At 41.0% G+C, this 24,331-nt stretch overlaps 3 protein-coding genes across 5 annotated transcripts in view; all 3 read left to right on the forward strand.

The window, feature by feature from the left end:
• arfgef1 (ADP-ribosylation factor guanine nucleotide-exchange factor 1 (brefeldin A-inhibited)) overlaps positions 1-12,718 on the forward strand; it is a 32,235-nt gene extending 19,517 nt beyond the window's left edge. For both annotated transcript variants that reach the window (XM_077508905.1, XM_077508906.1), the window contains 30 exons: positions 185-419; positions 493-592; positions 680-819; positions 896-1,004; positions 1,783-1,984; positions 2,062-2,173; positions 2,320-2,525; positions 2,599-2,683; positions 2,754-2,919; positions 3,286-3,437; positions 3,504-3,632; positions 4,339-4,497; positions 4,637-4,781; positions 4,863-4,953; positions 5,025-5,065; positions 5,285-5,454; positions 6,247-6,398; positions 6,461-6,633; positions 6,713-6,873; positions 7,081-7,211; positions 8,110-8,239; positions 8,418-8,553; positions 8,637-8,775; positions 8,850-8,898; positions 8,973-9,102; positions 9,207-9,346; positions 10,871-11,042; positions 11,110-11,248; positions 11,322-11,439; positions 11,675-12,718. In XM_077508905.1, coding sequence (XP_077365031.1) covers positions 185-419; positions 493-592; positions 680-819; positions 896-1,004; positions 1,783-1,984; positions 2,062-2,173; positions 2,320-2,525; positions 2,599-2,683; positions 2,754-2,919; positions 3,286-3,437; positions 3,504-3,632; positions 4,339-4,497; positions 4,637-4,781; positions 4,863-4,953; positions 5,025-5,065; positions 5,285-5,454; positions 6,247-6,398; positions 6,461-6,633; positions 6,713-6,873; positions 7,081-7,211; positions 8,110-8,239; positions 8,418-8,553; positions 8,637-8,775; positions 8,850-8,898; positions 8,973-9,102; positions 9,207-9,346; positions 10,871-11,042; positions 11,110-11,248; positions 11,322-11,439; positions 11,675-11,851 — 4,189 coding nt within the window. In that variant the 3' untranslated portion in view covers positions 11,852-12,718. The remainder of the gene's footprint in view (positions 1-184; positions 420-492; positions 593-679; positions 820-895; positions 1,005-1,782; positions 1,985-2,061; positions 2,174-2,319; positions 2,526-2,598; positions 2,684-2,753; positions 2,920-3,285; positions 3,438-3,503; positions 3,633-4,338; positions 4,498-4,636; positions 4,782-4,862; positions 4,954-5,024; positions 5,066-5,284; positions 5,455-6,246; positions 6,399-6,460; positions 6,634-6,712; positions 6,874-7,080; positions 7,212-8,109; positions 8,240-8,417; positions 8,554-8,636; positions 8,776-8,849; positions 8,899-8,972; positions 9,103-9,206; positions 9,347-10,870; positions 11,043-11,109; positions 11,249-11,321; positions 11,440-11,674) is intronic.
• A 396-nt stretch (positions 12,719-13,114) lies between these two features.
• cops5 (COP9 signalosome subunit 5) lies at positions 13,115-16,067 on the forward strand. Its single transcript, XM_077509539.1, has 8 exons — positions 13,115-13,410; positions 13,748-13,982; positions 14,077-14,205; positions 14,939-15,004; positions 15,066-15,151; positions 15,382-15,493; positions 15,623-15,771; positions 15,848-16,067. The coding sequence occupies exons 1-8, from the start codon at positions 13,274-13,276 to the stop codon at positions 15,933-15,935; spliced, it is 1,002 nt and encodes a 333-aa protein (XP_077365665.1). The 5' UTR covers positions 13,115-13,273; the 3' UTR covers positions 15,936-16,067.
• Positions 16,068-16,683: 616 nt separating this feature from the next.
• ppp1r42 (protein phosphatase 1, regulatory subunit 42) lies at positions 16,684-24,214 on the forward strand. Of its 2 annotated transcripts, none has more exons than XM_077508703.1 (9): positions 16,684-16,851; positions 17,616-17,754; positions 18,821-18,987; positions 19,063-19,201; positions 21,147-21,263; positions 22,858-22,975; positions 23,059-23,178; positions 23,834-23,927; positions 24,031-24,214. In XM_077508703.1, the coding sequence occupies exons 1-9, from the start codon at positions 16,763-16,765 to the stop codon at positions 24,101-24,103; spliced, it is 1,056 nt and encodes a 351-aa protein (XP_077364829.1). In that variant the 5' UTR covers positions 16,684-16,762; the 3' UTR covers positions 24,104-24,214. The 2 variants fall into 2 exon arrangements, with proteins under 2 accessions (XP_077364829.1, XP_077364830.1); XM_077508704.1 differs by lacking the exon at positions 16,684-16,851 and adding an exon at positions 16,891-17,289.
• The last annotated feature ends 117 nt before the right edge of the window (positions 24,215-24,331 follow it).

Genomic DNA, 24,331 nt, shown 5'->3' on the forward strand with positions numbered 1-24,331 from the left:
AAATTGAAAATAGAATAAAATAATTTGATGTCACCTGGGCAGCCTTCTGTCAGGTTTTGGCTGCACATTTGTGTTCGTCATCATTTGTCTTCCTCTGCATCACCTTCTGCTCCACTTTTCATCTTCTCCTTCCACTCTGACCGATCATACATCCTTATCCTAACTGTGGCACCCGTTCGTTCAGGTCTCACGAGCTGCGGTCCAAGGTGCTGTCGCTGCAGCTACTGCTGTCCATCCTGCAGAACGCCGGTCCCATCTTCAAGACCAACGAGATGTTCATCAACGCCATCAAGCAGTACCTGTGCGTGGCGCTGTCTAAGAACGGCGTGTCGTCCGTGCCTGAGGTCTTCGAGCTGTCGCTGTCCATCTTCCTGACGCTGCTGTCGCACTTTAAGACGCACCTCAAGATGCAAATCGAGGTTGACAATGGCACCGGGGATATAAAATGGTGGCGATGATGACCCGCTGATGATGGGTTGCGTTGTTGTTCAGGTTTTCTTCAAGGAGATTTTCCTCTACATCCTGGAGACGTCCACAAGCTCCTTCGACCACAAGTGGATGGTCATCCAAACCCTCACCAGAATATGTGCAGGTTTGCTTTCCATTATTTATTAAGGGATTAGATGTAAACATCATAACACATTACGGCACTGGTGACTCGTGACCCTTTGTCCGTCAGACGCTCAGAGCGTAGTGGACATCTACGTCAACTACGACTGCGACTTGAACGCCGCCAACATCTTCGAGCGACTCGTCAACGACCTCTCGAAAATAGCGCAGGGACGCGGCGGCCACGAGCTGGGCACCACGCCCCCGCAGGTCATCACCACGCCTGGATATATTTCTACATAATTAGTGCTCAATTATGACGATAACAATCTGGTGACGTCCACAGGAGCTGACCTTGCGGAAGAAAGGCCTGGAATGCCTGGTGTCCATTTTGAAATGCATGGTGGAGTGGAGCAAGGACCAGTATGTCAACCCCAACTCTCAAACTAGCCTTGGTAAGTGCTGAAGAGTTCAACCTTGGTGGCAACAGGGCTTAATTTGAATGTGGTAAATGTCATTATACAACATGCAGTAGTGTGTGCGGGAGGAAAAGCCTCTTTCTTGGCTTCTGCTTTTGTTGTTTGCCAAAGGTGGAGCTCAAACAAAAGAGCGAGTGTTTTCCATAAGCTCTGGAAGCATACTGTGTGTGAAGCAGCCTCTGGCTAAGATGTCAAGGCGAGCCAGCTAACTCATTAGCGTGTGTAGCAACAAAATATGTGACTGTACACTGACGAGGAGGCATTTTTCTGTTTTTGACCATGTTCTAACTCTGTTTTATTTTCTCTCCTTTGGGCATGACTGTAAAGCCAAAGCAGGTAACAGTAGCATTAGCATTAGTGCTTGATAGACTGTTAACAGGGTGGCTTTAGTGGTGTGTCTGTGCTTTTTGTAATTAGATAACATTCGGATGGCGAGCAAAATGGTGGCTCGCGTTACCGTGACGACATCTTCCTGAATGTTTTAGAGTGTTTCCGCAGCGCCGGGTTACAGCTCTTCAATGTCACTGCAATTGATGCAGTGGAATATTATATAGAAAAACAATTTTCCCTCCTCCTGCCAAGATGAATCTCACTCCTATCTTGATGCTATCGTTATCATCACAAAAGTTTAGTTTCCCTGTATGTCCCTTTTCGTTACTGTCCTGCAACATTAGCTGAAATTTCACCAAATGAATGGATTTGTCGGGACGACCTGTTTTAGCTCACTGGCCTCGTATGCGCTCCCTCTCCCCAGGCCAAGAGAAGCCGTCGGAGCAGGAGAGCAGCGAGACGCGGGCCCCCGAGACCATCAACCGCTACGGCAGCATCAACTCTCTGGACTCCACCGCCTCGTCGGGCATCGGCAGCTACAGCACGCAGATGTCGGGCACGGACAACCCCGAGCAGTTTGAGGTCCTCAAGCAGCAGAAGGAGATCATCGAGCAGGGCATTGACCTGTCAGCTTCAGTCTTTATTTGAGAGTCAGCGTCGTCCGGCTTTAACGCGGACGCTGATTATTATTGTTTTGATTCAGGTTCAACAAGAAACCAAAGAGGGGCATCCAGTACCTTCAAGAGCAAGGCATGCTGGGTACAACCCCAGAGGACCTGGCTCAGTTCTTGCACCAGGAAGAGCGCCTTGATTCGGTTAGACCCGTCGCAAACAAACCAGTCGCCAACTTAATTTTACAAGCATAAGGAAAAAGAAGAAGAATATTTTTCTTTCAGAAAGTATCTTTGACATTCCACTAATACAACCTCTTGTGTTTGCCTGGCTGCATGCGCTCCCTCAGACTCAAGTGGGGGAGTTTCTGGGCGATAACGAGCGCTTCAATAAGGAGGTGATGTACGCCTACGTGGATCAAATGGACTTCCAAGGCAAAGACTTTGTGTCGGCGCTGAGGATGTTCCTGGAGGGCTTCCGGCTGCCCGGCGAAGCCCAGAAGATCGACAGGCTCATGGAGAAGTTCGCCGCCAGATACCTCGAGTGCAATCAGGGGTGAGCGGCGCGACGTCTGCAAGCACTCGACGACGGCGTCTAGTTTATTGTTGGGAAATTGGTTTCCTCGCAGGCAAACCCTCTTTGCCAGCGCAGACACCGCCTACGTGCTGGCCTACTCCATCATTATGCTGACGACTGACCTTCACAGTCCACAAGTATGTGCAACGTCTCCAGTAGATTAAAATCAGCAGTCGCAAATAATCTTTTTTTTTTTTTTTCTTCAAGGTGAAGAACAAAATGACCAAGGAGCAGTACATCAAGATGAACCGCGGCATCAACGACAGTAAGGACCTGCCCGAGGAGTACCTATCAGCCATCTACGACGAGATTGCCGGCAAGAAGATAGCCATGAAGGAGACCAAGGAGCTTACCATGAAGTCCAGCAAGCAGAGTGAGTGTGTCGGCCAATAAGAAACGAGACACAAATTCATACCTCAAGATGTCTTGTGAATTTTTCTGGTGTGACCAGCACAGTTGTGGAGCAGATGAAGTTTAAAAAAAAAAAAAAAAAAAAAAAAAAAAAAGTCTGTTGCACTGGGATTTTCCTTAAAATGGTGCACCACCACCCTCTGCTGGCAGTTTGGCTCATTACAACTCCTCAAAGCGCTTAACTCGACCCTGAATGAAACATTTTGATTCTAAGTCGAAGTTTGAAGTCATTCTTGGCATTTAATCAGTAAAAATAAAAAAATCACTTGAACAGATCGTCACTTCCATTCATACGTGATCTCGTCACCACTCGTATTTTCTCCTCCAGGCGTGGCCAGCGAGAAGCAGCGGCGTCTGCTGTACAACGTGGAGATGGAGCAGATGGCCAAGACGGCCAAAGCTCTAATGGAGGCCGTCAGCCACGTGCAGGCGCCCTTCACCAGCGCCACCCACCTGGAGCACGTGCGGCCCATGTTCAAGGTAGGACTTTTCCGGGCGCCCGCCGTCGCCCCGACACCCGCGCTCACCTCCTGCCGTCGTCCCCAGCTGGCGTGGACGCCCTTCCTGGCCGCCTTCAGCGTGGGCCTCCAGGACTGCGACGACACCGACGTGGCGTCGCTGTGTCTGGAGGGGATCCGATGCGCCATCAGGATAGCTTGCATCTTCTCCATACAGGTTGCAAAAAAGTTTTATGTTGAATTGTTAATTGTGTGTATCTATAAAAATAAAAATGGTACATTCTTTATTTCACTAATGAAGTATTTTATTTGTATTTATATATGTATTTATGTATATTTATTTGTATATAAATCAACCTTTTTTTAAGATAGGTAATTTATTTTTTATAATAAATCAAACTTTTTTTTTTTGATAAATGAATACAAATATAAAGTCATTTGTATTGATAATTAATTTAGTTATGATTAATTAGCCAATTATTTAATAATACAATATTGTTGGAATTACGTTGTTTTTTTTCCCTAATAAATCAATCTTTTTTTCTGATAAGTATTTTTTTTTTTTTATAATAAATCAACCTTTTTTAGATAAATGAATACAAAAACCGATTTTAATTGGTATTGATAATTAATTTTATTAATTAGTTAATTATTTGATCCAATAAGACAAAATTGTTAGAATTACTGTATTTGTATGGTGTTTTTAAATAATAAATCAACCTTTTTTTAAGATAAGTATTTTATTTTTATTTTTGATAAATTAAACTTTTAGATAAATGAATACAAATACAAAGTCATTTTCATTTGTATTGATAATTAATTTAATTATGATTAATTAGCCAATTATTTAATACAATAATACAATATTGTAACGTTAGAATTACTGCATTTGTGTGTTTTTTTTGTTTTTTGTTTTTTTGCAGTTGGAGAGGGACGCCTACGTGCAAGCACTGGCCAGGTTCACGCTGCTCACCGCCAGCTCGGGCATCGCCGAAATGAAGCAGAAGAACATCGATACCATCAAGACGCTCATCACCGTGGCACACACCGACGGGAACTACCTGGGAAACTCCTGGCACGAGGTCGCCCTCTTTAGAAGCTTTTTTTGAATTACTTTCCATTCAAATAATACCAACGGTCATCATGAATTTTAAGTCACTGACTTGTAATTGGAAGATGGCGGCATAAGACATAAATCTTTTTTTTTTTTTTAAATCTCAGATCATGAAGTGCATCAGTCAGCTGGAGCTGGCGCAGCTCATCGGCACGGGCGTGAAGGCGCGCTACATCTCGGGGACGGTGCGCGGCAAAGAGGGCTTCATGGCCAGCACCAGGGAGCAGAGCAACGACGAGTACCTGGGCCTCGGTAAGTCGCCGCCGAATCCGAAAATCCGAACCGAAACCCAATCGACAAAAATGTCGCTGAGCGATAACCTCGGCTGCGCAGTTGGCGGCACGGTGGACCGCAAGCAGATCGCCAGCATCCAGGAGTCCATCGGAGAGACCAGCTCTCAGAGTGTGGTGGTGGCTGTGGACAGGTAGCAAAATGAAATATATAAATATGATTCCCATTGAAACCAATTTTTGTATTTATTTATTTTTTTTTTAGAATATTCACAGGCTCGACCAGACTCGATGGCAATGCAATAGGTGAGTCGAGCGCCTATTGACAGCAAAATCTCTGCCAATATTAGCCAGCCAATTCTACACTCTGATTCGCTGGCGCCCACGTCACTCACACGCTACCCTTTTAAAGCCATACACACTCAAAGTCAAAGTCTGTTTACAAATGCTATGTGATCTGTACGTTAGCATCCATCGCTGTTTTTGTTTCTATGGTGTCTATAACCGCCCGCTGTCGTCCCGCAGTGGATTTTGTGCGCTGGCTGTGCGCCGTGTCCATGGATGAGCTGGCCTCGCCCACGCACCCGCGCATGTTCAGCCTGCAGAAGATCGTGGAGATCTCCTACTACAACATGGGCCGCATCCGGCTGCAGTGGTCCAGGATCTGGGAGGTCATCGGGGACCACTTCAACAAGGTGGACCGGGGGATCAGGCTTTGAAATATATTTTGAATGTAGTTGAATATCCTGGTTTATTGTATTTATTTTTTATTTATTTATTTATTTATTTTTTTGGGCAGCAGCAGCAAAGGGATTTTTTTTTTAAACTAATGTATTATTATTATTATTTTTGATAGGTTATTGCACGACAGATTAGTTTATATGTTGCATATCATTGCTGCTGTTTTGAAAAACACTTTTTTATTTTTTTTTTTCCATTTTTGTTTTTGGGATGTCTACATTAGTTTCAAACACTTATGTCCAATTGTTTGTTTGTTTTTTCCTTTTTTTTTTTTTTTTTGTTACATTCAGTTTCAAACACTTATGATCATCTTTTATTTTTGTGTGTGTTTTTTTTTTTTAGTTTTTGGGATGTCTACATTCAGTTTCAAACACTTATGTCCAATTTTTTTTTTTCTGTTTTTTTTTCCTTTTTCTTTTTTTTGGGGGGGGCGGTTACATTCAGTTTCAAACACTTATGTCCATTTTTTTTTTTCACGTTTTATTTTTTTAGTTTTTTGGATGTCTGCTAGCTTCAGTTTCATACCAAAAGAAAAAATGAACACAATTGTTCTTCCCATAACAGCGACAAGTTGTAAAAATATACAAATGAAAAGGAACTTGAACAAAACATAATCACATAAAAACGCAATCATATCAAGGAGAAAAAAAATTGTAATTACTTTTCAAAATCCCTAATCATGTCTTTATCCTTGTAAAATCTCTGAACTGTTTTTTTGTTTTTTTTTTGTTTTTGTTTTTTTGCAGGTGGGCTGTAACTCCAACGAAGACGTGGCTATTTTTGCGGTGGACTCGCTCAGGCAGCTGTCCATGAAGTTCCTGGAGAAAGGCGAGCTGGCCAACTTCCGCTTCCAGAAGGACTTCCTGAGGCCGTTTGAGCACATCATGAAGAAGAACAGGTGCGACGATGACGGCGGGTCTTCATTAACGACTCCTCGGCTCATCTGTCATGTGTTTACAGATCTCCGACCATCAGGGACATGGTGGTGCGCTGCATCGCCCAGATGGTCAACTCGCAGGCGGCTAACATCCGCTCGGGCTGGAAGAACATCTTCTCCGTCTTCCACCTGGCGGCGTCCGACCAGGACGAGAGCATCGTGGAGCTGGCCTTTCAGACCACGGGGCACATCGTCAGTGAGTGCCCCGCCCGCCGCGCCCCACCTTCGCCGGAGCGTACCGTTTTTGTAGTTGACGTCTTTAACGTCTTCCCCAGCGAATGTATTCGAGAAGCACTTTGCGGCCACCATCGACTCCTTCCAGGACGCCGTCAAGTGCCTGTCGGAGTTCGCTTGCAACGCCGCCTTTCCCGACACCAGCATGGAAGCCATCCGCCTCATCCGACACTGCGCCAAATACGTCTCGGGGAGGCCGCAGGTGCTTCACTCGCACTTATAATTTCAACATGGCCGCCACGACGTGGTTCATAGTGGCCTCAGCTTCAAACTCGTATGGATGCTACACTGACGAGCATCATCCACTGTTGCCGTGGTGACCAACCATCTCTAATATGAGCAAGCCAGCTAGGACTACTTGTTGGGTTATCATGGTTGAAACTTGAAAGTCATCCCTCTTGCACGGCAGGCCTTCAAAGACTACACCAGCGATGACATGAATGTAGCGCCAGAGGACCGCGTGTGGGTGCGAGGCTGGTTCCCCATCCTCTTCGAGCTGTCCTGCATCATCAACAGGTGCAAGCTGGACGTGCGCACCAGGTACGTGGCCGCGAAGCGAACCAGAATATGGATAGAAAAGAAAGGAAGTGGAGAAAATGGAAATAAAACATATCATTCAAAGTTTAAATACAAGAAAATAAATATGAATGGAAATAAGAACAACAAAAAATATAAATACCATAAATAAATAAAAGTCAAAATAAATACAAAAGTAAAAAATTATGTTCTAAATACAAAAATAAATATATAAATAGAATTAAATATAATAAATACGTAAACGTAAATACAAAAATAGAAATGAGATTTGAAAAATAAATGTAAAAATAAATATATAAATAGAATTAAATGTCAATCAATAAATAAAAGTAAAAATAACTACAAAAATAAAAGATTCAAAATATTAATATAAATATATAAAAAGAATTAAATATCAATCAATAAAAATAAAAATAAATTGAAAATAAAAAATGAGATTAAAAAAATAAATACAAATAGAATTAAATATCAATCAATCAATAAAAGTAATAATAAATACAAAAATGAGATTCAAAAAATAAATATATAAATAAATAAATACAATTAAGTCTCAGTAAATAAAAACACTGCTCTCACATTTATTTATTCCATGCTTCAGACACTGTCAGCATGAAATGTTATTCTAAATGAGAGGAATGAATGAATAAATAAATGTGAGAGCAGAGCGTTTTTATTTATTTATTTTTGTATTTATTTCCACAATTCATTTTTACATGTTTTTTATTTTTTGAATCTCATTTTTATTTGTGTATTTTATTGAATTTATTTTTACTTTATTTACAAATATGTGTGTATATATATATATATATTTTTTTATTTTATTTTATTTTTTTTTATTTTTCAATTAGATTTCTTTTATAGCCGTACAAACCAAACCCGTGTTTGTTTCTCCTCACGTTAGGGGCTTGACTGTAATGTTTGAGGTGATGAAGACGTACGGGCACACATTCGAGAAGCACTGGTGGCAGGACCTCTTCCGAATCGTCTTCAGGATCTTCGACAACATGAAGCTGCCTGAGCAGCAGACTGAGGTAAGTGCTGATAAAGATTTTTTTCCCAGGCGATACCAGTTCCGATATTTAGCTGAATAAAATTCAAATAAAACAATAATTGGATGATTTATAAAAAAAAATACATTATAAATAAAATTGCTTCTTTTTTGTCAGAACAATGAAGATATTTTTTAATACTTTGTCCTCTTTCACACAGAAAGCGGAGTGGATGACCACCACCTGCAACCACGCACTTTACGCCATCTGCGACGTGTTCACGCAGTACTTTGAGTCCCTCAATGACGTGCTGCTGGACGACATTTTAGCTCAGCTCTACTGGTGTGTGCAGCAAGGTGAGTAACTCGTGACAAGTATTCACTCGTAAGCCGTTTTGGCTACTTTTTTTTTTTTTTTTAATTCTCCATTTTGTGCGCAGACAACGAGCAGCTGGCCCGCTCGGGCACCAACTGCCTGGAGAACGTGGTCATCCTGAACGGCGAGAAGTTCTCCGCCGAGACGTGGGACAAGACGTGCAATTGCATGCTGGACATCTTCAAAACCACCATCCCGCACGCGTAAGCCATCTTTTTTTTTTTATGAGCTATTCGTAATGCAGCACATATGCCATGACTGTTTTTGTTTGTCTCAGGCTGTTAACATGGAGGCCGGCAGAAGGCGAACACTTTGACAAGCAGCTGGTGAGTCGGGAAAACGTCCTCATTTGCATATTTATGTCATCGCATTTGATATTCATGGCGCGACGTCCCCTCAGGACTCCATTTCCCAGAAGTCCCTGGACGACCAGCGCTCTGTCAGCAGCCTGGAGAGCCGTCGTCAGAGCCAGCAGAGCGCCGGCGCCTCGGGCCCCGGCGAGGACGCCGCCAGGGGCAGGAACGCCACGAGTGAGTCGAGATGGCGTCCGGAATGGGGGAAAGGAGAGCCACAAAGTGTCAAGTTCAGCCTGAATGGTGATTTTGATTTTCGTGACTGTTTGGTGTTCCCGCAGGGACGCAGGAGCAGCGCTTGTTCGCCGCCTTGCTCATCAAGTGCGTGGTGCAGCTGGAGCTCATCCAGACCATCGACAACATCGTCTTCTTCCCGGCCACCAGCAAGAAGGAAGATGCCGAGAACTTTGCCGCAGCGCAGGTACCAACGTAGACATTTAGTATCGGAATAGGGCCAATTGTTATAAGCTCCACGATTACAAACGCAGTAAAATTGTAAAAAATAAATAAATAAATAAAAAATACTAATTTGGATTTGTTTACATTTATATTTTTGCACCTTTTTTTCATTTTTAACATAACAAATGTAATACATTTTCATCCAAAAGGAACTTGCATAATTATTAGGGCTGGGTATCGATTTAATTTCGATTCACAAGAATTCAGGTGGATTTGATTAATTATGGAACATCAATTCTTCTTAAATGTCAAGGACATGATTTAAAAAAACAAACAGATTTTATTTATTTATTTTTTATTTATAAAATTTTGCGGCGGCAGTAACTGGTTAAATTATTTCGTTTATTAATGATAATAACACATTATAATCGCTTATGTGTTACCCAAACATTGACATCAGCAAGGATGAGACGAAAATATTTTCAGAATTCTAATTTAATAATTGTAAATATAAACTTAAAAGACTCTGAATTGTTTTAAAGTGCAAAAAGTCAGATCTTTCAGAAATGTAAGAAAATATTTTTAAGTTCATATGAACAGTAAATTTCAAGAAAATTGTAAGATACAAAAAAAAAATGTACTTTAATATTCAATTTTCTTAAGAATTTTTTTTGGGGGGGAGGGTTGGATATTTAAATAATCGATTCAAGGTTTTACGAATTAATATTGGAACCAAATAGGAAAATCGATTCAACATTGATTATTCAATTTATTTTTTTTTAAACCCAGCCCTAATAGTGTTTCAAAGAATTATAAAATAGTAGTATCTAAATATATAAAATATTTAAATATTTTTTACATTTAAACATGTTCTTGTTTCATACCAAAAAATAAATGTCCTAAATCACCCTAATTGTGATTTCATTTCTTACCAAAATAATAATGATTATTATAATGCTAATCATCGGCCTAAAACAAAATCCATGTTGTTGGTGCCAGACTAATAACTAAGGATGTAACGATAATGGCAATATCGTGATATTAAAACTGCCACAATATCGTCGTCATCATGTTCATGGTATTTAAAAGCAACACATCTGTTGAAAAAGTCAGGTTGATTTCCATTTGTGCATTTCTAGCACCTTCTGGTGGCTATTTTTTTTGTGCAATTTAATTTTCATTAGGGATGTTTTGGCCCTTCTATGTTTAAAATCTATGCTAATTGTCAGACGAAGGGGAACGTAATATGCTTGTGAATCGATCAATGTGTACTTGCATTAGCAAGTAAGAGCCTCACTGTTGTTATTAGAGATTGTAGGTGGTTTATATGCATTGCTGTTATGTACAAAAGCACAATATTGTGTTTTTTTTTTTTTTCTCTTTTACAATATTGTGACCTTTTTTAAATATCGCCAACCTCCCCACAATATTGTGATAATTAATGTATCGTGAGCTTCCTGTTGTGATAATATCCTATGGTGATGTTTGGGTATCGTTCCATCCCGACTAATAACCGCGCTCGCCCTTTGTCACGTGTTTCCCGAAGCGCGACGCGGCCAACGCGCCCGACGTAGCCGCGGAGGCGCCGGACCAGGGCATGTTCCGCTACCTGACGTCGCAGCAGCTCTTCAAGCTGCTGGACTGCCTGATGGAGTCGCACCGCTTCGCCAAGGCCTTCAACTCCAACAACGAGCAGAGGACGCTGCTGTGGAAAGCGGGTGGGTAACTCCCGCCGCGACGCGCCCGACGTCGGCGACTGACCGACCGCTCGTGTGTGCGCCGCAGGCTTTAAAGGCAAATCCAAGCCCAACCTGTTGAAGCAGGAGACGAGCAGCCTGGCGTGCGGCCTGCGCATCCTCTTCCGCATGTACACGGACGAGACGCGGCGGGACGCCTGGGAGGAAGTCCAGAGACGACTTTTGGAGTAAGGACGAAAGACGAGAGATGTCGTATCGTATCCCCGTTTGGAGTTCAATTTGGTTGTCTTGTGTGGCCAGCGTGTGCGGCGAGGCGGTGGCCTACTTCCTGGCGTTGACCTCGGAGAGCCACAGGGAAGCCTGGACCAACCTCCTCCTCCTCTTCCTCACTAAGGTTCTGAAGATAAGTGACCAAAGGGTGAGTTCGTATGATTTTTTTGGAATTTTGGGAGTAATATGAAAGAACAAAATGATGGGATGGTTACGGTGGGAAAACGGGGTAGTCCAAATACACAATGGTTGTTCCCCAGTATGTGTATATATTAATGTTGCAACGGATCACAAAAGTCACGGTTCAGATCGGATTATTATTTTCGGACCAGCAAAAAAAAAAAAAAAAAAAAGCTGCTGTTTGCGTCTCTCCCGTTTTGCAGTTCAAGGCTCACGCGTCGCGCTACTACCCGCTGCTGTGCGAGATCATGCAGTTGGACCTCATCCCGGAGCTGCGCGCCGTCCTGAGAAAATTCTACCTGCGGATCGGCCTGGTGTTCGGCATCGCGCCCGACCTCCGACCCCGGCCGGGCCTCCAGGAGGCGGAAGAAGCTCAGTGACGCCGCCTGCCTGCAGCCTACAGGGGAAAAAAAATAATAATAACACAAAGAAAAAGTCCGGTTTGTAGCGATTTCCTCCTGCGCCACCATATCTCTGAGCTGCTCAGACGGAATCTATTTTAAACATTCAAAAAAAAATGTGCTTCTTACTGTATATTATTTAATGTAACTGAATGATTGCAAAGACATATTCAAAAACCATGATGACATGTGACCTCTCTCCGCACCCCCACATGGCTAATGTTCATATCTAAATGTACAGATGTAATAATCTGATAACACTAGATTTTTTTTTTTTTATATTTTGTTATTCGTTGTTGCTGCACTTGACCTCCATTCGGAATGCACTGGAGATTTGACTTTTTTTTTATTTTTATTTTTTTTATTACCCCTCCGCCCTTGATTTGACTGTAACATCTCAACATTTTGTGAATGAAGGCTTCATTAAATTATTCCATTTTATATGTTGGTATTGTTTTTAACTGGAAGGCGAGAGAGTGACATGATGCTAGCTGCTTAAAAAAAAACCGAATGACTTATTAGTCTGTTTTCATTTTCGACTTTAGTTTTCAATTTGTGTGTGTACAAAAAAAAAAATCGAAAATAATATATTTAACTTTTTCTCTTGGGTTTTGGGAGAAAGTACTATGTATATAGAGAGAGAGAGGGTAATTGAGCGATGTTAGCTGTGCTTTACGTGCGAATGGGACGCATTCCTATGGATGTAGAAAACAAAAATGTATATGATGCAGCAATGTAAAGTTTTCTATGTTGCAAAACAAAACAAAAAAGATGTACAACTTTGTGTACGATACATCCTCTGGCATTCTAATCAGGTTCTAGGTCAATAAAGTTTTTTTGAACTTGCTTCATTTGAATTGTCACTCCTTTCCACTCGGCCATATAATAAGAATAAAAACTAGAATAATACACAGATTATTAAAAAAAAAAAAAAAAAGTGATGAATATTTAAAATCAAAATAACCGTATATTTTATAAAAGTTATCGTAGCGCCGTCGCAAGATGGCGGTAGAGTTCAGGTTTGTCGCTATCGGGTTTCCTTCCTTGGACTGAACCATTACGCCATGGAAGGGGGGGAAGATGGGTTTGATTTTTTTTATTTTATATTATTATGAGAATAATTAAACCGCAAATATTATTTTCGTCGTTCCCTGTCATACATATAACAAAATTTAAAAAGCGAGGACGAAACTTAGGGAAAAGTGTGACGTACATAACCGCGACATGAAGGCGAACGTCCCCCATATCTCGGTTCTCGTTTAATGGTACTCGACTGTCATGGCGTCCTAAGCTTGAAGTTGCTTGATGCGGCATCAGCGTATTTGGACAAAAATACATTTTCGGCGTTTTCAGCTAACTTTGATGGTTTGACAACGACTCGTCGTCTTCGGCTGAGACATCATGGCGGGCAGTAGCACGGCTCAGAAGACCTGGGAGCTCACCAACAGCATGCAGGAGGTTCAGAGCATCGACGAAATTTACAAATATGACAAGAAGCAACAACAAGAGATCCTCGCGGCCAAACCGTGGACGAAAGAGTGAGTTGGCGTGAGAAATTTCATCTTTTGTGCGTTTAAAACTCATTGTTACGTCGCTGTGAAATCAGTTGTGGCGTTTAAATGGCAATGAATTGACACTCTACAGTACATAGTCAACAATTCGCGTTTCTGTACAGTCACAAGATGGCTCTCAAATGCTAAAGCTAACACCGGAAGTTAACGGTAACTAGTAGTGGTAAACCTCTCAAGATGATGCAGAGAAAGGTCCAAGTCACCATGTTTATTTTTTAGTTATGTTCTGCTTTCAAATATGTCTCAAAGGGTCCACTGTATCACTTTTAATGACCATGCTACGTTTTTGTTTACATTCTACAAGCCACCACTACTTCAAGTACTCCAAGATCTCGGCGCTGGCGCTGCTGAAGATGGTGATGCACGCCCGCTCGGGCGGCAACCTGGAGGTGATGGGCCTGATGCTGGGAAAGGTGGACGGCGAGAGCATGATCATCATGGACAGCTTTGCGCTGCCCGTGGAGGGGACCGAGACCCGGGTCAACGCGCAGGCCGCCGCCTACGAGTACATGGCCGCCTATATCGAGAACGCCAAACAGGTCGGTTTGGTGTTTGTTTTTGACGTAGCGCGCATGCAGGTGTGCCTAATGAAGGTGTACCTAAAGAAGTGTCACCCCCCCACCCCCATGCAAGGTGGGCCGGTTGGAGAACGCCATCGGCTGGTACCACAGTCACCCGGGCTATGGCTGCTGGCTCTCGGGCATCGACGTCAGCACTCAGATGCTCAACCAGCAGTTTCAGGAGCCTTTTGTTGCCGTGGTGGTAAGAACTTTAAAGGGATACTTGACTCATTGAGCCATTTTTAGCAGTAAAAAGTTCCTATTTTTTAACTTCATTATTTTTCATGTACAATCAATAGCTTTAAAAACAAATTTTTCTGCTTCTTGTCAACTGAAGATGACATCACCGGTGCCGAGTCAGCATAGGTGATGTCATCTTCAGTCGACAGTAAGTTTAAAAAAAATAGTTTTTAATACTTTTAACTCATTCACTGGCAGCCATTTTCACTGAAGCAAACCCCTTCGCTCCCGGCTGTTTTACTGGATTTTGACTGATTTTGCAATGTCCACAAAATATTGTGTTCTATTGCTACAAAAACATCGAACCTACCAAAAGATAGATTAGAGTCTCTTCTTTCATCAGGAAATAAAGTATATTTGTATCTGTTTCCGTTTCGCAGCAATTAGCATTAGAATATAACTAAGTTTCAGCATTTATTCACAAACCTGTTGAAAACACTGGGGAAAAGAGCTTGTTGCAACATGGCCCCGGCTGATCTCTTATACTCTGCTGCCACATGCTGGCTGGTTTTTGTTTGTTTTTTGTTTTGTAATAACTACCAGTGCTTTAAGTGACCTCTAAATGTTTGAAGCGGAATCAAAGCCTTTGCATGCTCTAGCATAAATTTAAAAAAAAAAAAAAAACGTTTTGGGGAGCAAAGGACAATGTATTAAAAAACGTATTTATTCGTTTTTGGGTTTGAATCTTTTTACAGATTGACCCCACGCGGACCATTTCGGCGGGCAAAGTCAACCTGGGTGCCTTCAGGACATACCCCAAGGTAGATGGAATCTTTTTTTTTTTTTTTTATGCACTTATGTTGACAATCTGTGTCATTTCAGGGCTACAAGCCTCCTGACGAGGGGCCGTCAGAGTATCAAACCATCCCTCTAAATAAGATTGAAGACTTTGGCGTACATTGTAAACAGTGAGTTGCGTATCCATTTTTTTTTTTTATAGCGCTTGTGGCAACAAGAAGAATTAAACCACATTTTTGAGGAGGTTGTCCTGTTTTATTTCACCCAAACATTTTGTTTCACAAAATGGCGGCATTCAATGTAAAATGGCTACACTTCCTCAATGGTCCATGCCACATTTTTGTAAAAAATCAAGGCAAAATGTTGACTAAATATTCAATTTTTTCCCGTTGTTTCCTAGATATTATGCCCTGGAAGTGACTTATTTCAAGTCATCCCTGGACAGAAAGCTACTGGAGCTCCTTTGGAACAAATACTGGGTCAACACATTAAGCTCCTCCAGTCTCCTCACGGTAAACGCGTATTCGTCCCCCAAACGTTGCGCTACAACACCAAGACGAATTGACAGATAAGATGAGCCTCACCTTCAGCTAATACGTCCACTCTCATATTCATTCTTTTTTTGTGTGTGTATGCATCAGAACTCAGACTACACCACGGGTCAGGTGTTTGACCTGTCGGAGAAGCTGGAGCAGTCGGAGGCCCAGTTGGGTCGGGGAAGCTTCATGCTGGGCCTGGACACGCACGACAGGAAGTCCGAGGACAAGCTGGCGAAAGCCACCCGGGACAGGTATGAATACCTTTCCGCTTTTCAATAATTCAAAGTCGTAGCCGTAATTTGATTTAGTTTTTTGGCTTCCCACCAGCTGCAAGACGACCATCGAAGCGATTCACGGCCTGATGTCTCAAGTCATTAAGGATAAACTCTTCAATCAAATCAACACGTCTAATTAATTTTTCTTTTTCAATTTCATTTTAATGTTCTTCACTTACTGGTTATTGTGTGTATGAACGTCTTCTTACACTCTTGTAGTAGTCAAAAAGTATAGTTGTAGGAAGTAATAAAATATACACACCTGTGCAAAATTGTTGGTGCCATTCAATGAAATGATTTGCAACTTACACATTTAATATTTAATAAATTAAAAAAAAAAATAAGCAACTAAATACGCTTTACATTTAAATTGTCATTAAATAAAAGAATGAAATGGACAATAGTGATGATACTATTTGAACTATCCATCTCCACCAGTTGTGATGATGATTGGGAGGGGAAAAAATCCGCACAAAATATATTTTGTCGTTTTTTGTTTTTTCTTAAAATCCTTTAGTTAATCCTGGGATGGATTCCAGTTTGACCCTAATGAGCAAGCGTAATGGAGGACTCATTTTTGGCTGTCCCCAGTTTGACTTGCATATTTTCATTCTTTAAAATCTTTTGATCACAGTACTATACTATTCGTAACGTGATCCAACATATTTTAGTAATAACCAAAGACCTACAACACAAGCAATATCAGGAATGAACACGCAAACAATGACAGAAGCAGTTTATTGACTAAAAGCCTCCGTTTTCAGACGTATCGCAAATGAAAATCATTACAAAAAGTGGTGCCCCACTCAATCTTGCGAGAGAATAAGCAGGCATGTCTGCTTGCCCTCCCAGACGGGCTTCCCTTTTCAGTTGAACACGACATCCAAAATATACAGTTGGCCATTTACAATGCTCTGAGAAAACGACGTGACACTACGGCGACGTGGACGCAGAGCAGGCTTCGTGAATGGCCTTCAGTGTTGATTCTGTTCCTGGCCTGTGTCAACTTCCACGCCGCCGAGTCGGCGACCCGAACGGGGAGGACAGTCCCGCCTGGTAGGGGACGTCGCAAAAGCCGGCTGAGGCTGTGCAGAACCTTGACTTGCTTGTTCCATTATGTAATGCGGGGACGGGCTGCATTGCGGTATTGGGCTGGTTCTGGTTTCTGAGACGTCCATTTTCTATCGTGCTTGTCCTCATTAATTTTAGCCAGACACCTACGGACAATTTTAGTCACCATTTACGCTAACACGTTTTCAGAATGTTGGCGGAAAACACACAAGCATGGAGATAAAACTCGAATTGTAAATATCGTAACGTTTATAAATTTTTTTTGTTTTGTTTCGTTTGAATATTTACATTATATCTAAACCAACCGTTGGCTCACTTCCGGTGTTCATGGTTTCCATGGCAACACTTAACGCCGTCAAAAAAAACGGACCCACTATTTTTATTAGAAGGCACACGTATAAAAAAAAATACCATCGAAAGCAGGTAAGATAAAATATATATATATATTTTAAGTGAAATTTTATTTATTTTTTCCTGTGCGTGTACTCGAAGTCACTGTGGAAGGTGACGTTTCGTACATCAATGTGTTAGCCAAGTTAGCAACAATGGCTACACACACACACACACACACACGAGTAAACTATGCTATGTATTGTGATTTATTATCGTTCGTTACGTGAAACAAAGCAGTTACATTCCCGTTTATGTGGCGCTGCATGTTGAAATGATGACGAGTCAATCATCACAACGGGGGGTGACAGAGAGTGACGTAGTTGTAATTCTATTTGGACCAACCTGTGGCACGGAAGGACCACCATGGTACGCCTGACCACGGACCTCATAGCCAAGTCCAGATACAACTTCAAGAAAAAGAGAGGGCTCTCCCTTGAGTACTATCTCAAGACCCTCACCCACCTCCACTTATCCGGGCACAACATTGACGAAATTGTGAGTAAAAGCATTCTTTTTTTCTTTTTAAATTGTAAAACTTTTGATTGAAATGAATGTAAATGCCATTCATTCATTCATTCATTCATTCTCGCCTCACAAAAAGCACTAAAGATAAAACAAATATTTTTTTTTTCTTTTTTTTTTTTAAACTACGTACGTAGGCTACTACTTTCCTGCCTGCACGTTTTATGCTAGTTACATTTAGCCTGTCTGTCAGTGTTCATTAGCCTGAAAATGATGTCGATGTCGAGATATAACGTTTTGCATTTTGTGTTAGCTAGCAGACGTTCAAAAGTAATTCAGTTTGATAAACTACATAACGTGTAATTCTTTTTACTTACTTTTTACTGAAAGAGTGGCAACGGACAGTTTAAAGTCACCTCTTTTTTTTTTTTTTTAAGAATTGTTAATTTATCTAAATTCCCTGTTGAAACACTGAAAATATTTTAACTAATTTTAAAAATCTGATTTAAAAAAAAATCGGAATATCCTTTTCTAATAAATAAATCTGAAAATCTTGAGGAAAAAAAACAACTTAAATTCACATTTTTTACTTTTTTTTTTAAAAATAAAAAGTCAAAACATGCTGTCAATTCAGTAAATAAGCTACGTGTAAAATATTGTATTTTTAGCTTAGAAATTATTTAAATGTCTAAATAAGGTCCCATCTTATTTGTTTGATAAATGAAGACATTTGCATCAAACTCAACTAATCTGCTGCTGCTGCTGCAGATTCCAACTGAGATATTTCCCACTTGCGAGGGCATCTGCATGCTTAACCTCATGTTTATTATTGTGGTTTGCACTTTGCAACGGTGCGGAAGTGCTGCTGTTTCAGCTGTTTCTAATAAGTTGAACCCCCCCCCCGCGCTTTTCAGTGTGATCCAGTGCAGTTCTATATGAGTCCACTGCGAACTACCAACCACAAAAATAGAGACAATGAGGCAGACATTCTATCACACCTCCAATTTTATATAAATTTACAACTAGGAAAATCCAGCTAAATTACATTTGAGACGTTCCGCCGTGTTCCCCAAATGACATTCCTCATTACCTTTTGCAGGGTGACCTCTCAGCATGCGAAAACCTGACCGTCCTCTACCTGTACAACAACCGCGTCACGCGCATCCAGAACCTGGACTACGCTTGTAACCTGACCCACCTGTACCTGCAGAACAACAACATCACACGCATTGACAACCTGGCTCATCTGCACAAACTCTGCAAACTGTGAGTTTTTTTTTTTTTTTTAACTTTACCATTTGTGGTCGTCCTCTTGAAGGACTCTCGTGTGCGTTTTTGCAGCTACCTGGGCGGTAACAGGATCTCGCTTCTGGAGGGTTTGGAGGGCCTGGGGGAGCTGGAGGAGCTGCACATGGAGAGTCAGAGGCTGCCCCCCGAGGAGAAGCTGCTGTTCGACCCCGGGACTCTGCGCTCCCTGGCTGTATGACACACTTTTCTTTCTCTTACAGTACGAAAATAGTCATCCCTCTACACTGTGCTTGAAAATGATGTCGAGGTCAAGATAAGCGGCTTTGAAACACGTGCATGGTGCAAGATGCCTCGCTGGTTGGTGGTCCTTGTAAAGGGGAGGTTGTTTGATGATGTCAAAGAGGCCTGTGTGGCTCCGTTTAACGGCCCGGGACGCGCCGAGCTTCTTGTTTGTTTAGATCATTCAAAGAAATTGCTGTGCAAATTGAAACAGTTCCAGATTTATTTATTTTTTTACATGTTGCCATTACACAACTTTATCAAGGTGACTTAGGTGGCAAGAGGCCAACTGGTAATACAGCAAATACAGCATTAAAAGGACTCTACCTCCCAGAGGGGGGAAAAAAAAAAAAAAAAAAAGTCTCTTCCAGAGCGACTGCCTTGTTTTAAGTTACAGGTTAATGTTTGCAAGATTTGTAGAAATATGAGATTTGCTGGAGTCTTAAGAAATATGCTGAAATCTCATTTGATGTGGTGAAGTCTTAGAAGAATTGCTCACATCATGCAAAATATGCAAATCTCACAAGATAGAAGTCTCAGAGAGACTGCAAAGGTCTCCGGAGAAGTCTTGCGATGATAAAGATGATGAAGACTTGCAAGATTTGCTGAAGTCTCACGAGATGTGCGCAAGGCTCATGACAAATGCTGATGTATTTCTTGCAAAATTAGTCCTGAGGATCACCAGTCTTGTTAAGATTTACAAAAATCTTACAAAATTTGAACGAGTCTCATGAGACATCCTGAAGTCTCACAAGATTTATGAAGTCTCACAAAATTTGATTAAGTCTTATGAAATACGCTGGAGTCTTGTGAGATTTAGTGAAGTCTGACAAAATTTGCTTAAGTCTTATGGGATGCGCCGAAGTCTCATGAGATTTGCGCAAGGCTCATGCCAAACACTGTCTTGCGAATTTTGCTTTAGTTTCCCGAGGATCACCAAAATCTTACACAATGGACTGAATTCCTACAAATCTTATAAGTCTGACAAAATTTGCATGAGTCTCATGAGATTTGCTTAAGACTCTCAAGTGTTGTAGCTATCTCATGAGGTTGGTTTGCTGAAATCTCATATTTGCTTAAGTCTTATGGGATGCGCCGAAGTCTCATGAGATTTGCGCAAGGCTCATGCCAAACGCTGTCTTGCGAATTTTGCTTTAGTTTCCCGAGGATCACCAAAGTCTTGCAAGATGGGCTGAATTCTCGCAAACCTTACAAAAGTCTAACAAAATTTGCACAAGTCTCATGACATACGCTTAAATCTCATGAGACATCCTGAAGTCTCACAAGATATCGTGGACTCTTGTGAGATTAACTTAAATCTCTTGAAATAGGGTGAAGAAACCTAGTGTAGTGGTTTCATGAGATTTGCTTAAGACTCCCCAAGTGTTGTGGAAATCTCATGAAGTTGGTTTACTGAAATCACATGAGAGTTGGTGAAGTCTCATGAACTACGCTTGAGTCCCTTGAGATGCACTGGAGTCTCGCAAGATTTAGTGAAGTCTCACAAAATTTGCTTAAGTCTTATGGAATGCGCCGAAGTCTCATGAGATTTGTGCAAGGCTCATGACAAAACACTGAGGTCTTGCGAAATTTGCTTTAGTCTCCCGGGGATCACCAAAGTCTTGTAAAGATTTACATAAGTCTTACAAAAGTCTGACAAAATTTGTACAAGTCTCGTGAAATCAGTTTAAATCTCATGAGACATCCTGAAGTCTCACAAGATATCCTGGAGTCTCGCAAGATTAATTAAGTCTCATGAAATAGGGTAAAGAGACTTACTGTAGTCTGGTTTTATGAGATTTGCCTAAGATTCTTGCAAGATTTAGTGAAGTCTCACGCAATTTGCTTAATTTTTTTCCTAGTTTGTGTAAAAATGAATGGTTCTCATTTTTTTCTAGAAATGTCTCTGCATCTTCAACGTGAATAACAACAACATCGACGAAATCGGTGACCTGGCCGTGCTGTGGCAAATCGAACATTTTTCTGCCGCTAACAACAAGCTGCACAACTTGGAGGTAGAAACGCTTCTTTGAAAACCAACTTTCGCCTTGAAGTTTATCCGACGCGTGATTAGCCGATGGCGTTAGCGTGACGGCGCTCATGTAGCTGTACGCGGCCACGCGTGAAATGATATGGATATGCGGGTTCTACACAACCAAACCCTGCAAATCCCACCGTCGGCTCGAATGACTCTCTCGGGGTTGGAATTATTCAACAAATCAGTGAGGCGCTCCCCGGAGGGTTTTTGCTCGCTGACAGCTTCAAATGAGCGCTCGTTTCTCACTGAATTGTTTTTTTCTCACATCATATTTGGAATTTGTTGTTTGCCTTGCAACTATGGGGGACCATGGATTTAATTCTATTGTATTTTTGTATTTATTTTGACATTTATTTTTATATTTATTTGTATTTTTTTAATCTTGTTTTTTTTGCATATATATATTTGTATTTTATATTAAAAAAACTATTTTTTTATTCTATTTTTATATCCCTTTTTTATTTCCACTTTTATTTATTTAGTCATTTATTTATTTTTAATTTTAGCAGTTTTGGTTCTCCATATGTAACGGAGTGTCTTCAAATTTGGGATTGGGGACCATTTTTGAGTTATTATTGGGCTAAAAAATTTTCTTTTTTTCTTGATTCATGTGTTCCAGAAATTACATTCTCAGCTTCATTTTGTAATTCATTTTGTATTTGTTTGCCAATTTTCAGCCATTTTGTGGGCTGTCAAGCTGGCACACATTTTTCGGGGGTCCTTTTTTCTTCTCGACTTTACAAATCCCTTTTTGTGTCTTTTCACTGGGATTGACAATCGCCAGCCATTTTATGGACAGTCAAGCCAGTTACATACATTTTTTGGCAAAGAGCTTTTTGCTTATATTCTATTTTGAGAACTTTGTGACACAAGTTGTCATTTTTGTTTGGTTTCATCTTATAATTTATACAAGCTGTCTGCCTCTATTGATCCCTCAAAGACAGGCTCTCCAAAAGGATCAATCGGATCTTCTGGAGTATGGATCCCCCCCCCCCACTCCCTCGAAAAAATAGATTATGACAGGAAGTCAGGCCGGGTGACAAATGGGGACCATCTCAATCCTCAATCGAAGCGCTGGTCAAATGCAGGTTCATAACTGGCCCATCATTAGCCTGAACTCCCAGCTCTGAGTCCCCACTGGAGCTTGGGGGGGGAGGTTTCTGACTGACGGCCCTGACACGATCATTTATCAAAGCCGTGCTCAGGGGTCCCCCCCACTCTCCCCCTCCAACCCCTCTGAACTGATTGCAGCACCACTCGGCAAAGTGGAAGCGCTTTGGCCAAGACAGGAAGGCAATGAACAATCAGAGCGTGTCCAGAGAGTGTTCATATTTCCACAGCGTGGATTAATGTGCCTTTTGGATAAACATACAAATGAAGGCCCCCCACACCCGGGGGGGCACTTGTTTAACACGACACCGGCGACACTGTTTATTAAAGCAGACTGATGTGTTGTTTATGCACTTTTGCATTAAACATCGTTCCATGTTTGTCTCTGATTAGAACGGAGCAACATACGTACTACATTAATAGCTGAGATTTGTTTTGTTTTTTTCTTTTTTCCTCCTCAGGAGCTCGAGAAAGTGTCGGGGTCCTGGCCTTGGCTCGTCCAAATGGATTTACGCGGGAATCCCGTGTGCAAAACCGCCAAGTACAGAGACCGGCTGATCAGGGCCTGCAAACCGCTCAGTAAAAGTCGCTCGCGTCTTTTCCACGGCGGACGCCGAAGCGTTGCCGGGGCTCATTGTTTGTATATTTCTCTGCCGGCGCAGAGGTGCTGGATGGCCGCGACATTCAGGAGGTGACCCGAGTGTTTCTCGTCAACTGGGAAAAATCCAAAGAAGCCAAAAAGAAGAAGGAGATGGCACTGCTGAAGTCTCCTCCGCTGACAAGTAAGATACAACGCTAATACATTTTAAATTCATTTAAATGTCAATTTCAATGTGCAATACATTTTTTATTGAATTATTTGAGTACTTTTAATTTTTCTATATTTTACGACAGTATGATTAAAATAATTATTAAATCTCTGACAACTGTATTATTATTTTTTTTGTCAGCTGTATTCTGATGTTGTTTATTATTGTGGTACTTGAAGAAATAAATTGGTATTAGTTTAAAAATATTGATAACCACTAATCTAAGAGTTAAAAAAAATGTTTTCAAATTAATGATTATAACATTTTTTAAATTGTTTACATGTTTTATGGTGTAAAAAAACAACTAAATAATAATAATAATAATAAATTAATATGATTTGATGTGTAAAAAAATGATGCACAGATGTTACTTGGGTTGACTTGTGAATTAAAAAAAAAATAATGCAGCTAAATATCAATCATCATTTTTGTCAAATTACTCACGTCAATGTAATTTGTGACCTGATTGGGGGGGGAATAATTCATTGTAAAAGTACACAATTCCTTCTTAATTTCAGAGAATATAAATTCATAATATTTATAAAAAATAAGTTTCATCAAAAATTGACAATATTAACACATAAAAAGACGATCCTGCTAATACGTTGTGCGTTTGAACGCGTTTCAGACAACATGAGCTTGGGTCAGGGTGTGTGTCCGGGTCACGTCTGTTGCCACGCTCGCGCGCAAGCGTTGAAGAAGCCGCAGCAGCAGCCTCACAGGTCCGTTATCGTCTGATTATTATTAATTATTATTATTTTTGTCAGATTTACGTTCAAATGTATTCATATGAAATGACTTTTTTTTTTTCCCACTGTCTTGTAGGGTGCAGCAGTTAAAAAGCTGTAGACAGCTCAACCACATGGCCGTCACCTCGGACGTCAATAAAAAGAACTAAAAATATATCAAATAGATTTGATTGATGAACTAAAAATCTGATTTATTTATTGGATCTTTCAGTGTAACTCAGTTGCTGAGGAATTTAACATTAAAAATGACTTGAAGCTTTTTTTGTCTGTCATTTTATTTTCATGATTTCATTTCTGTTTTATTTGTTGTTGTTGTTGCTTTAATCAAGCATGTATGCTGTCATAATTAATTTAAATTATGAACGGCAAATTGTGAC

This window comes from Festucalex cinctus, chromosome 20 (assembly GCF_051991245.1).
Source record: "Festucalex cinctus isolate MCC-2025b chromosome 20, RoL_Fcin_1.0, whole genome shotgun sequence".
NCBI classification, from domain to species: Eukaryota; Metazoa; Chordata; class Actinopteri; order Syngnathiformes; family Syngnathidae; genus Festucalex; species Festucalex cinctus.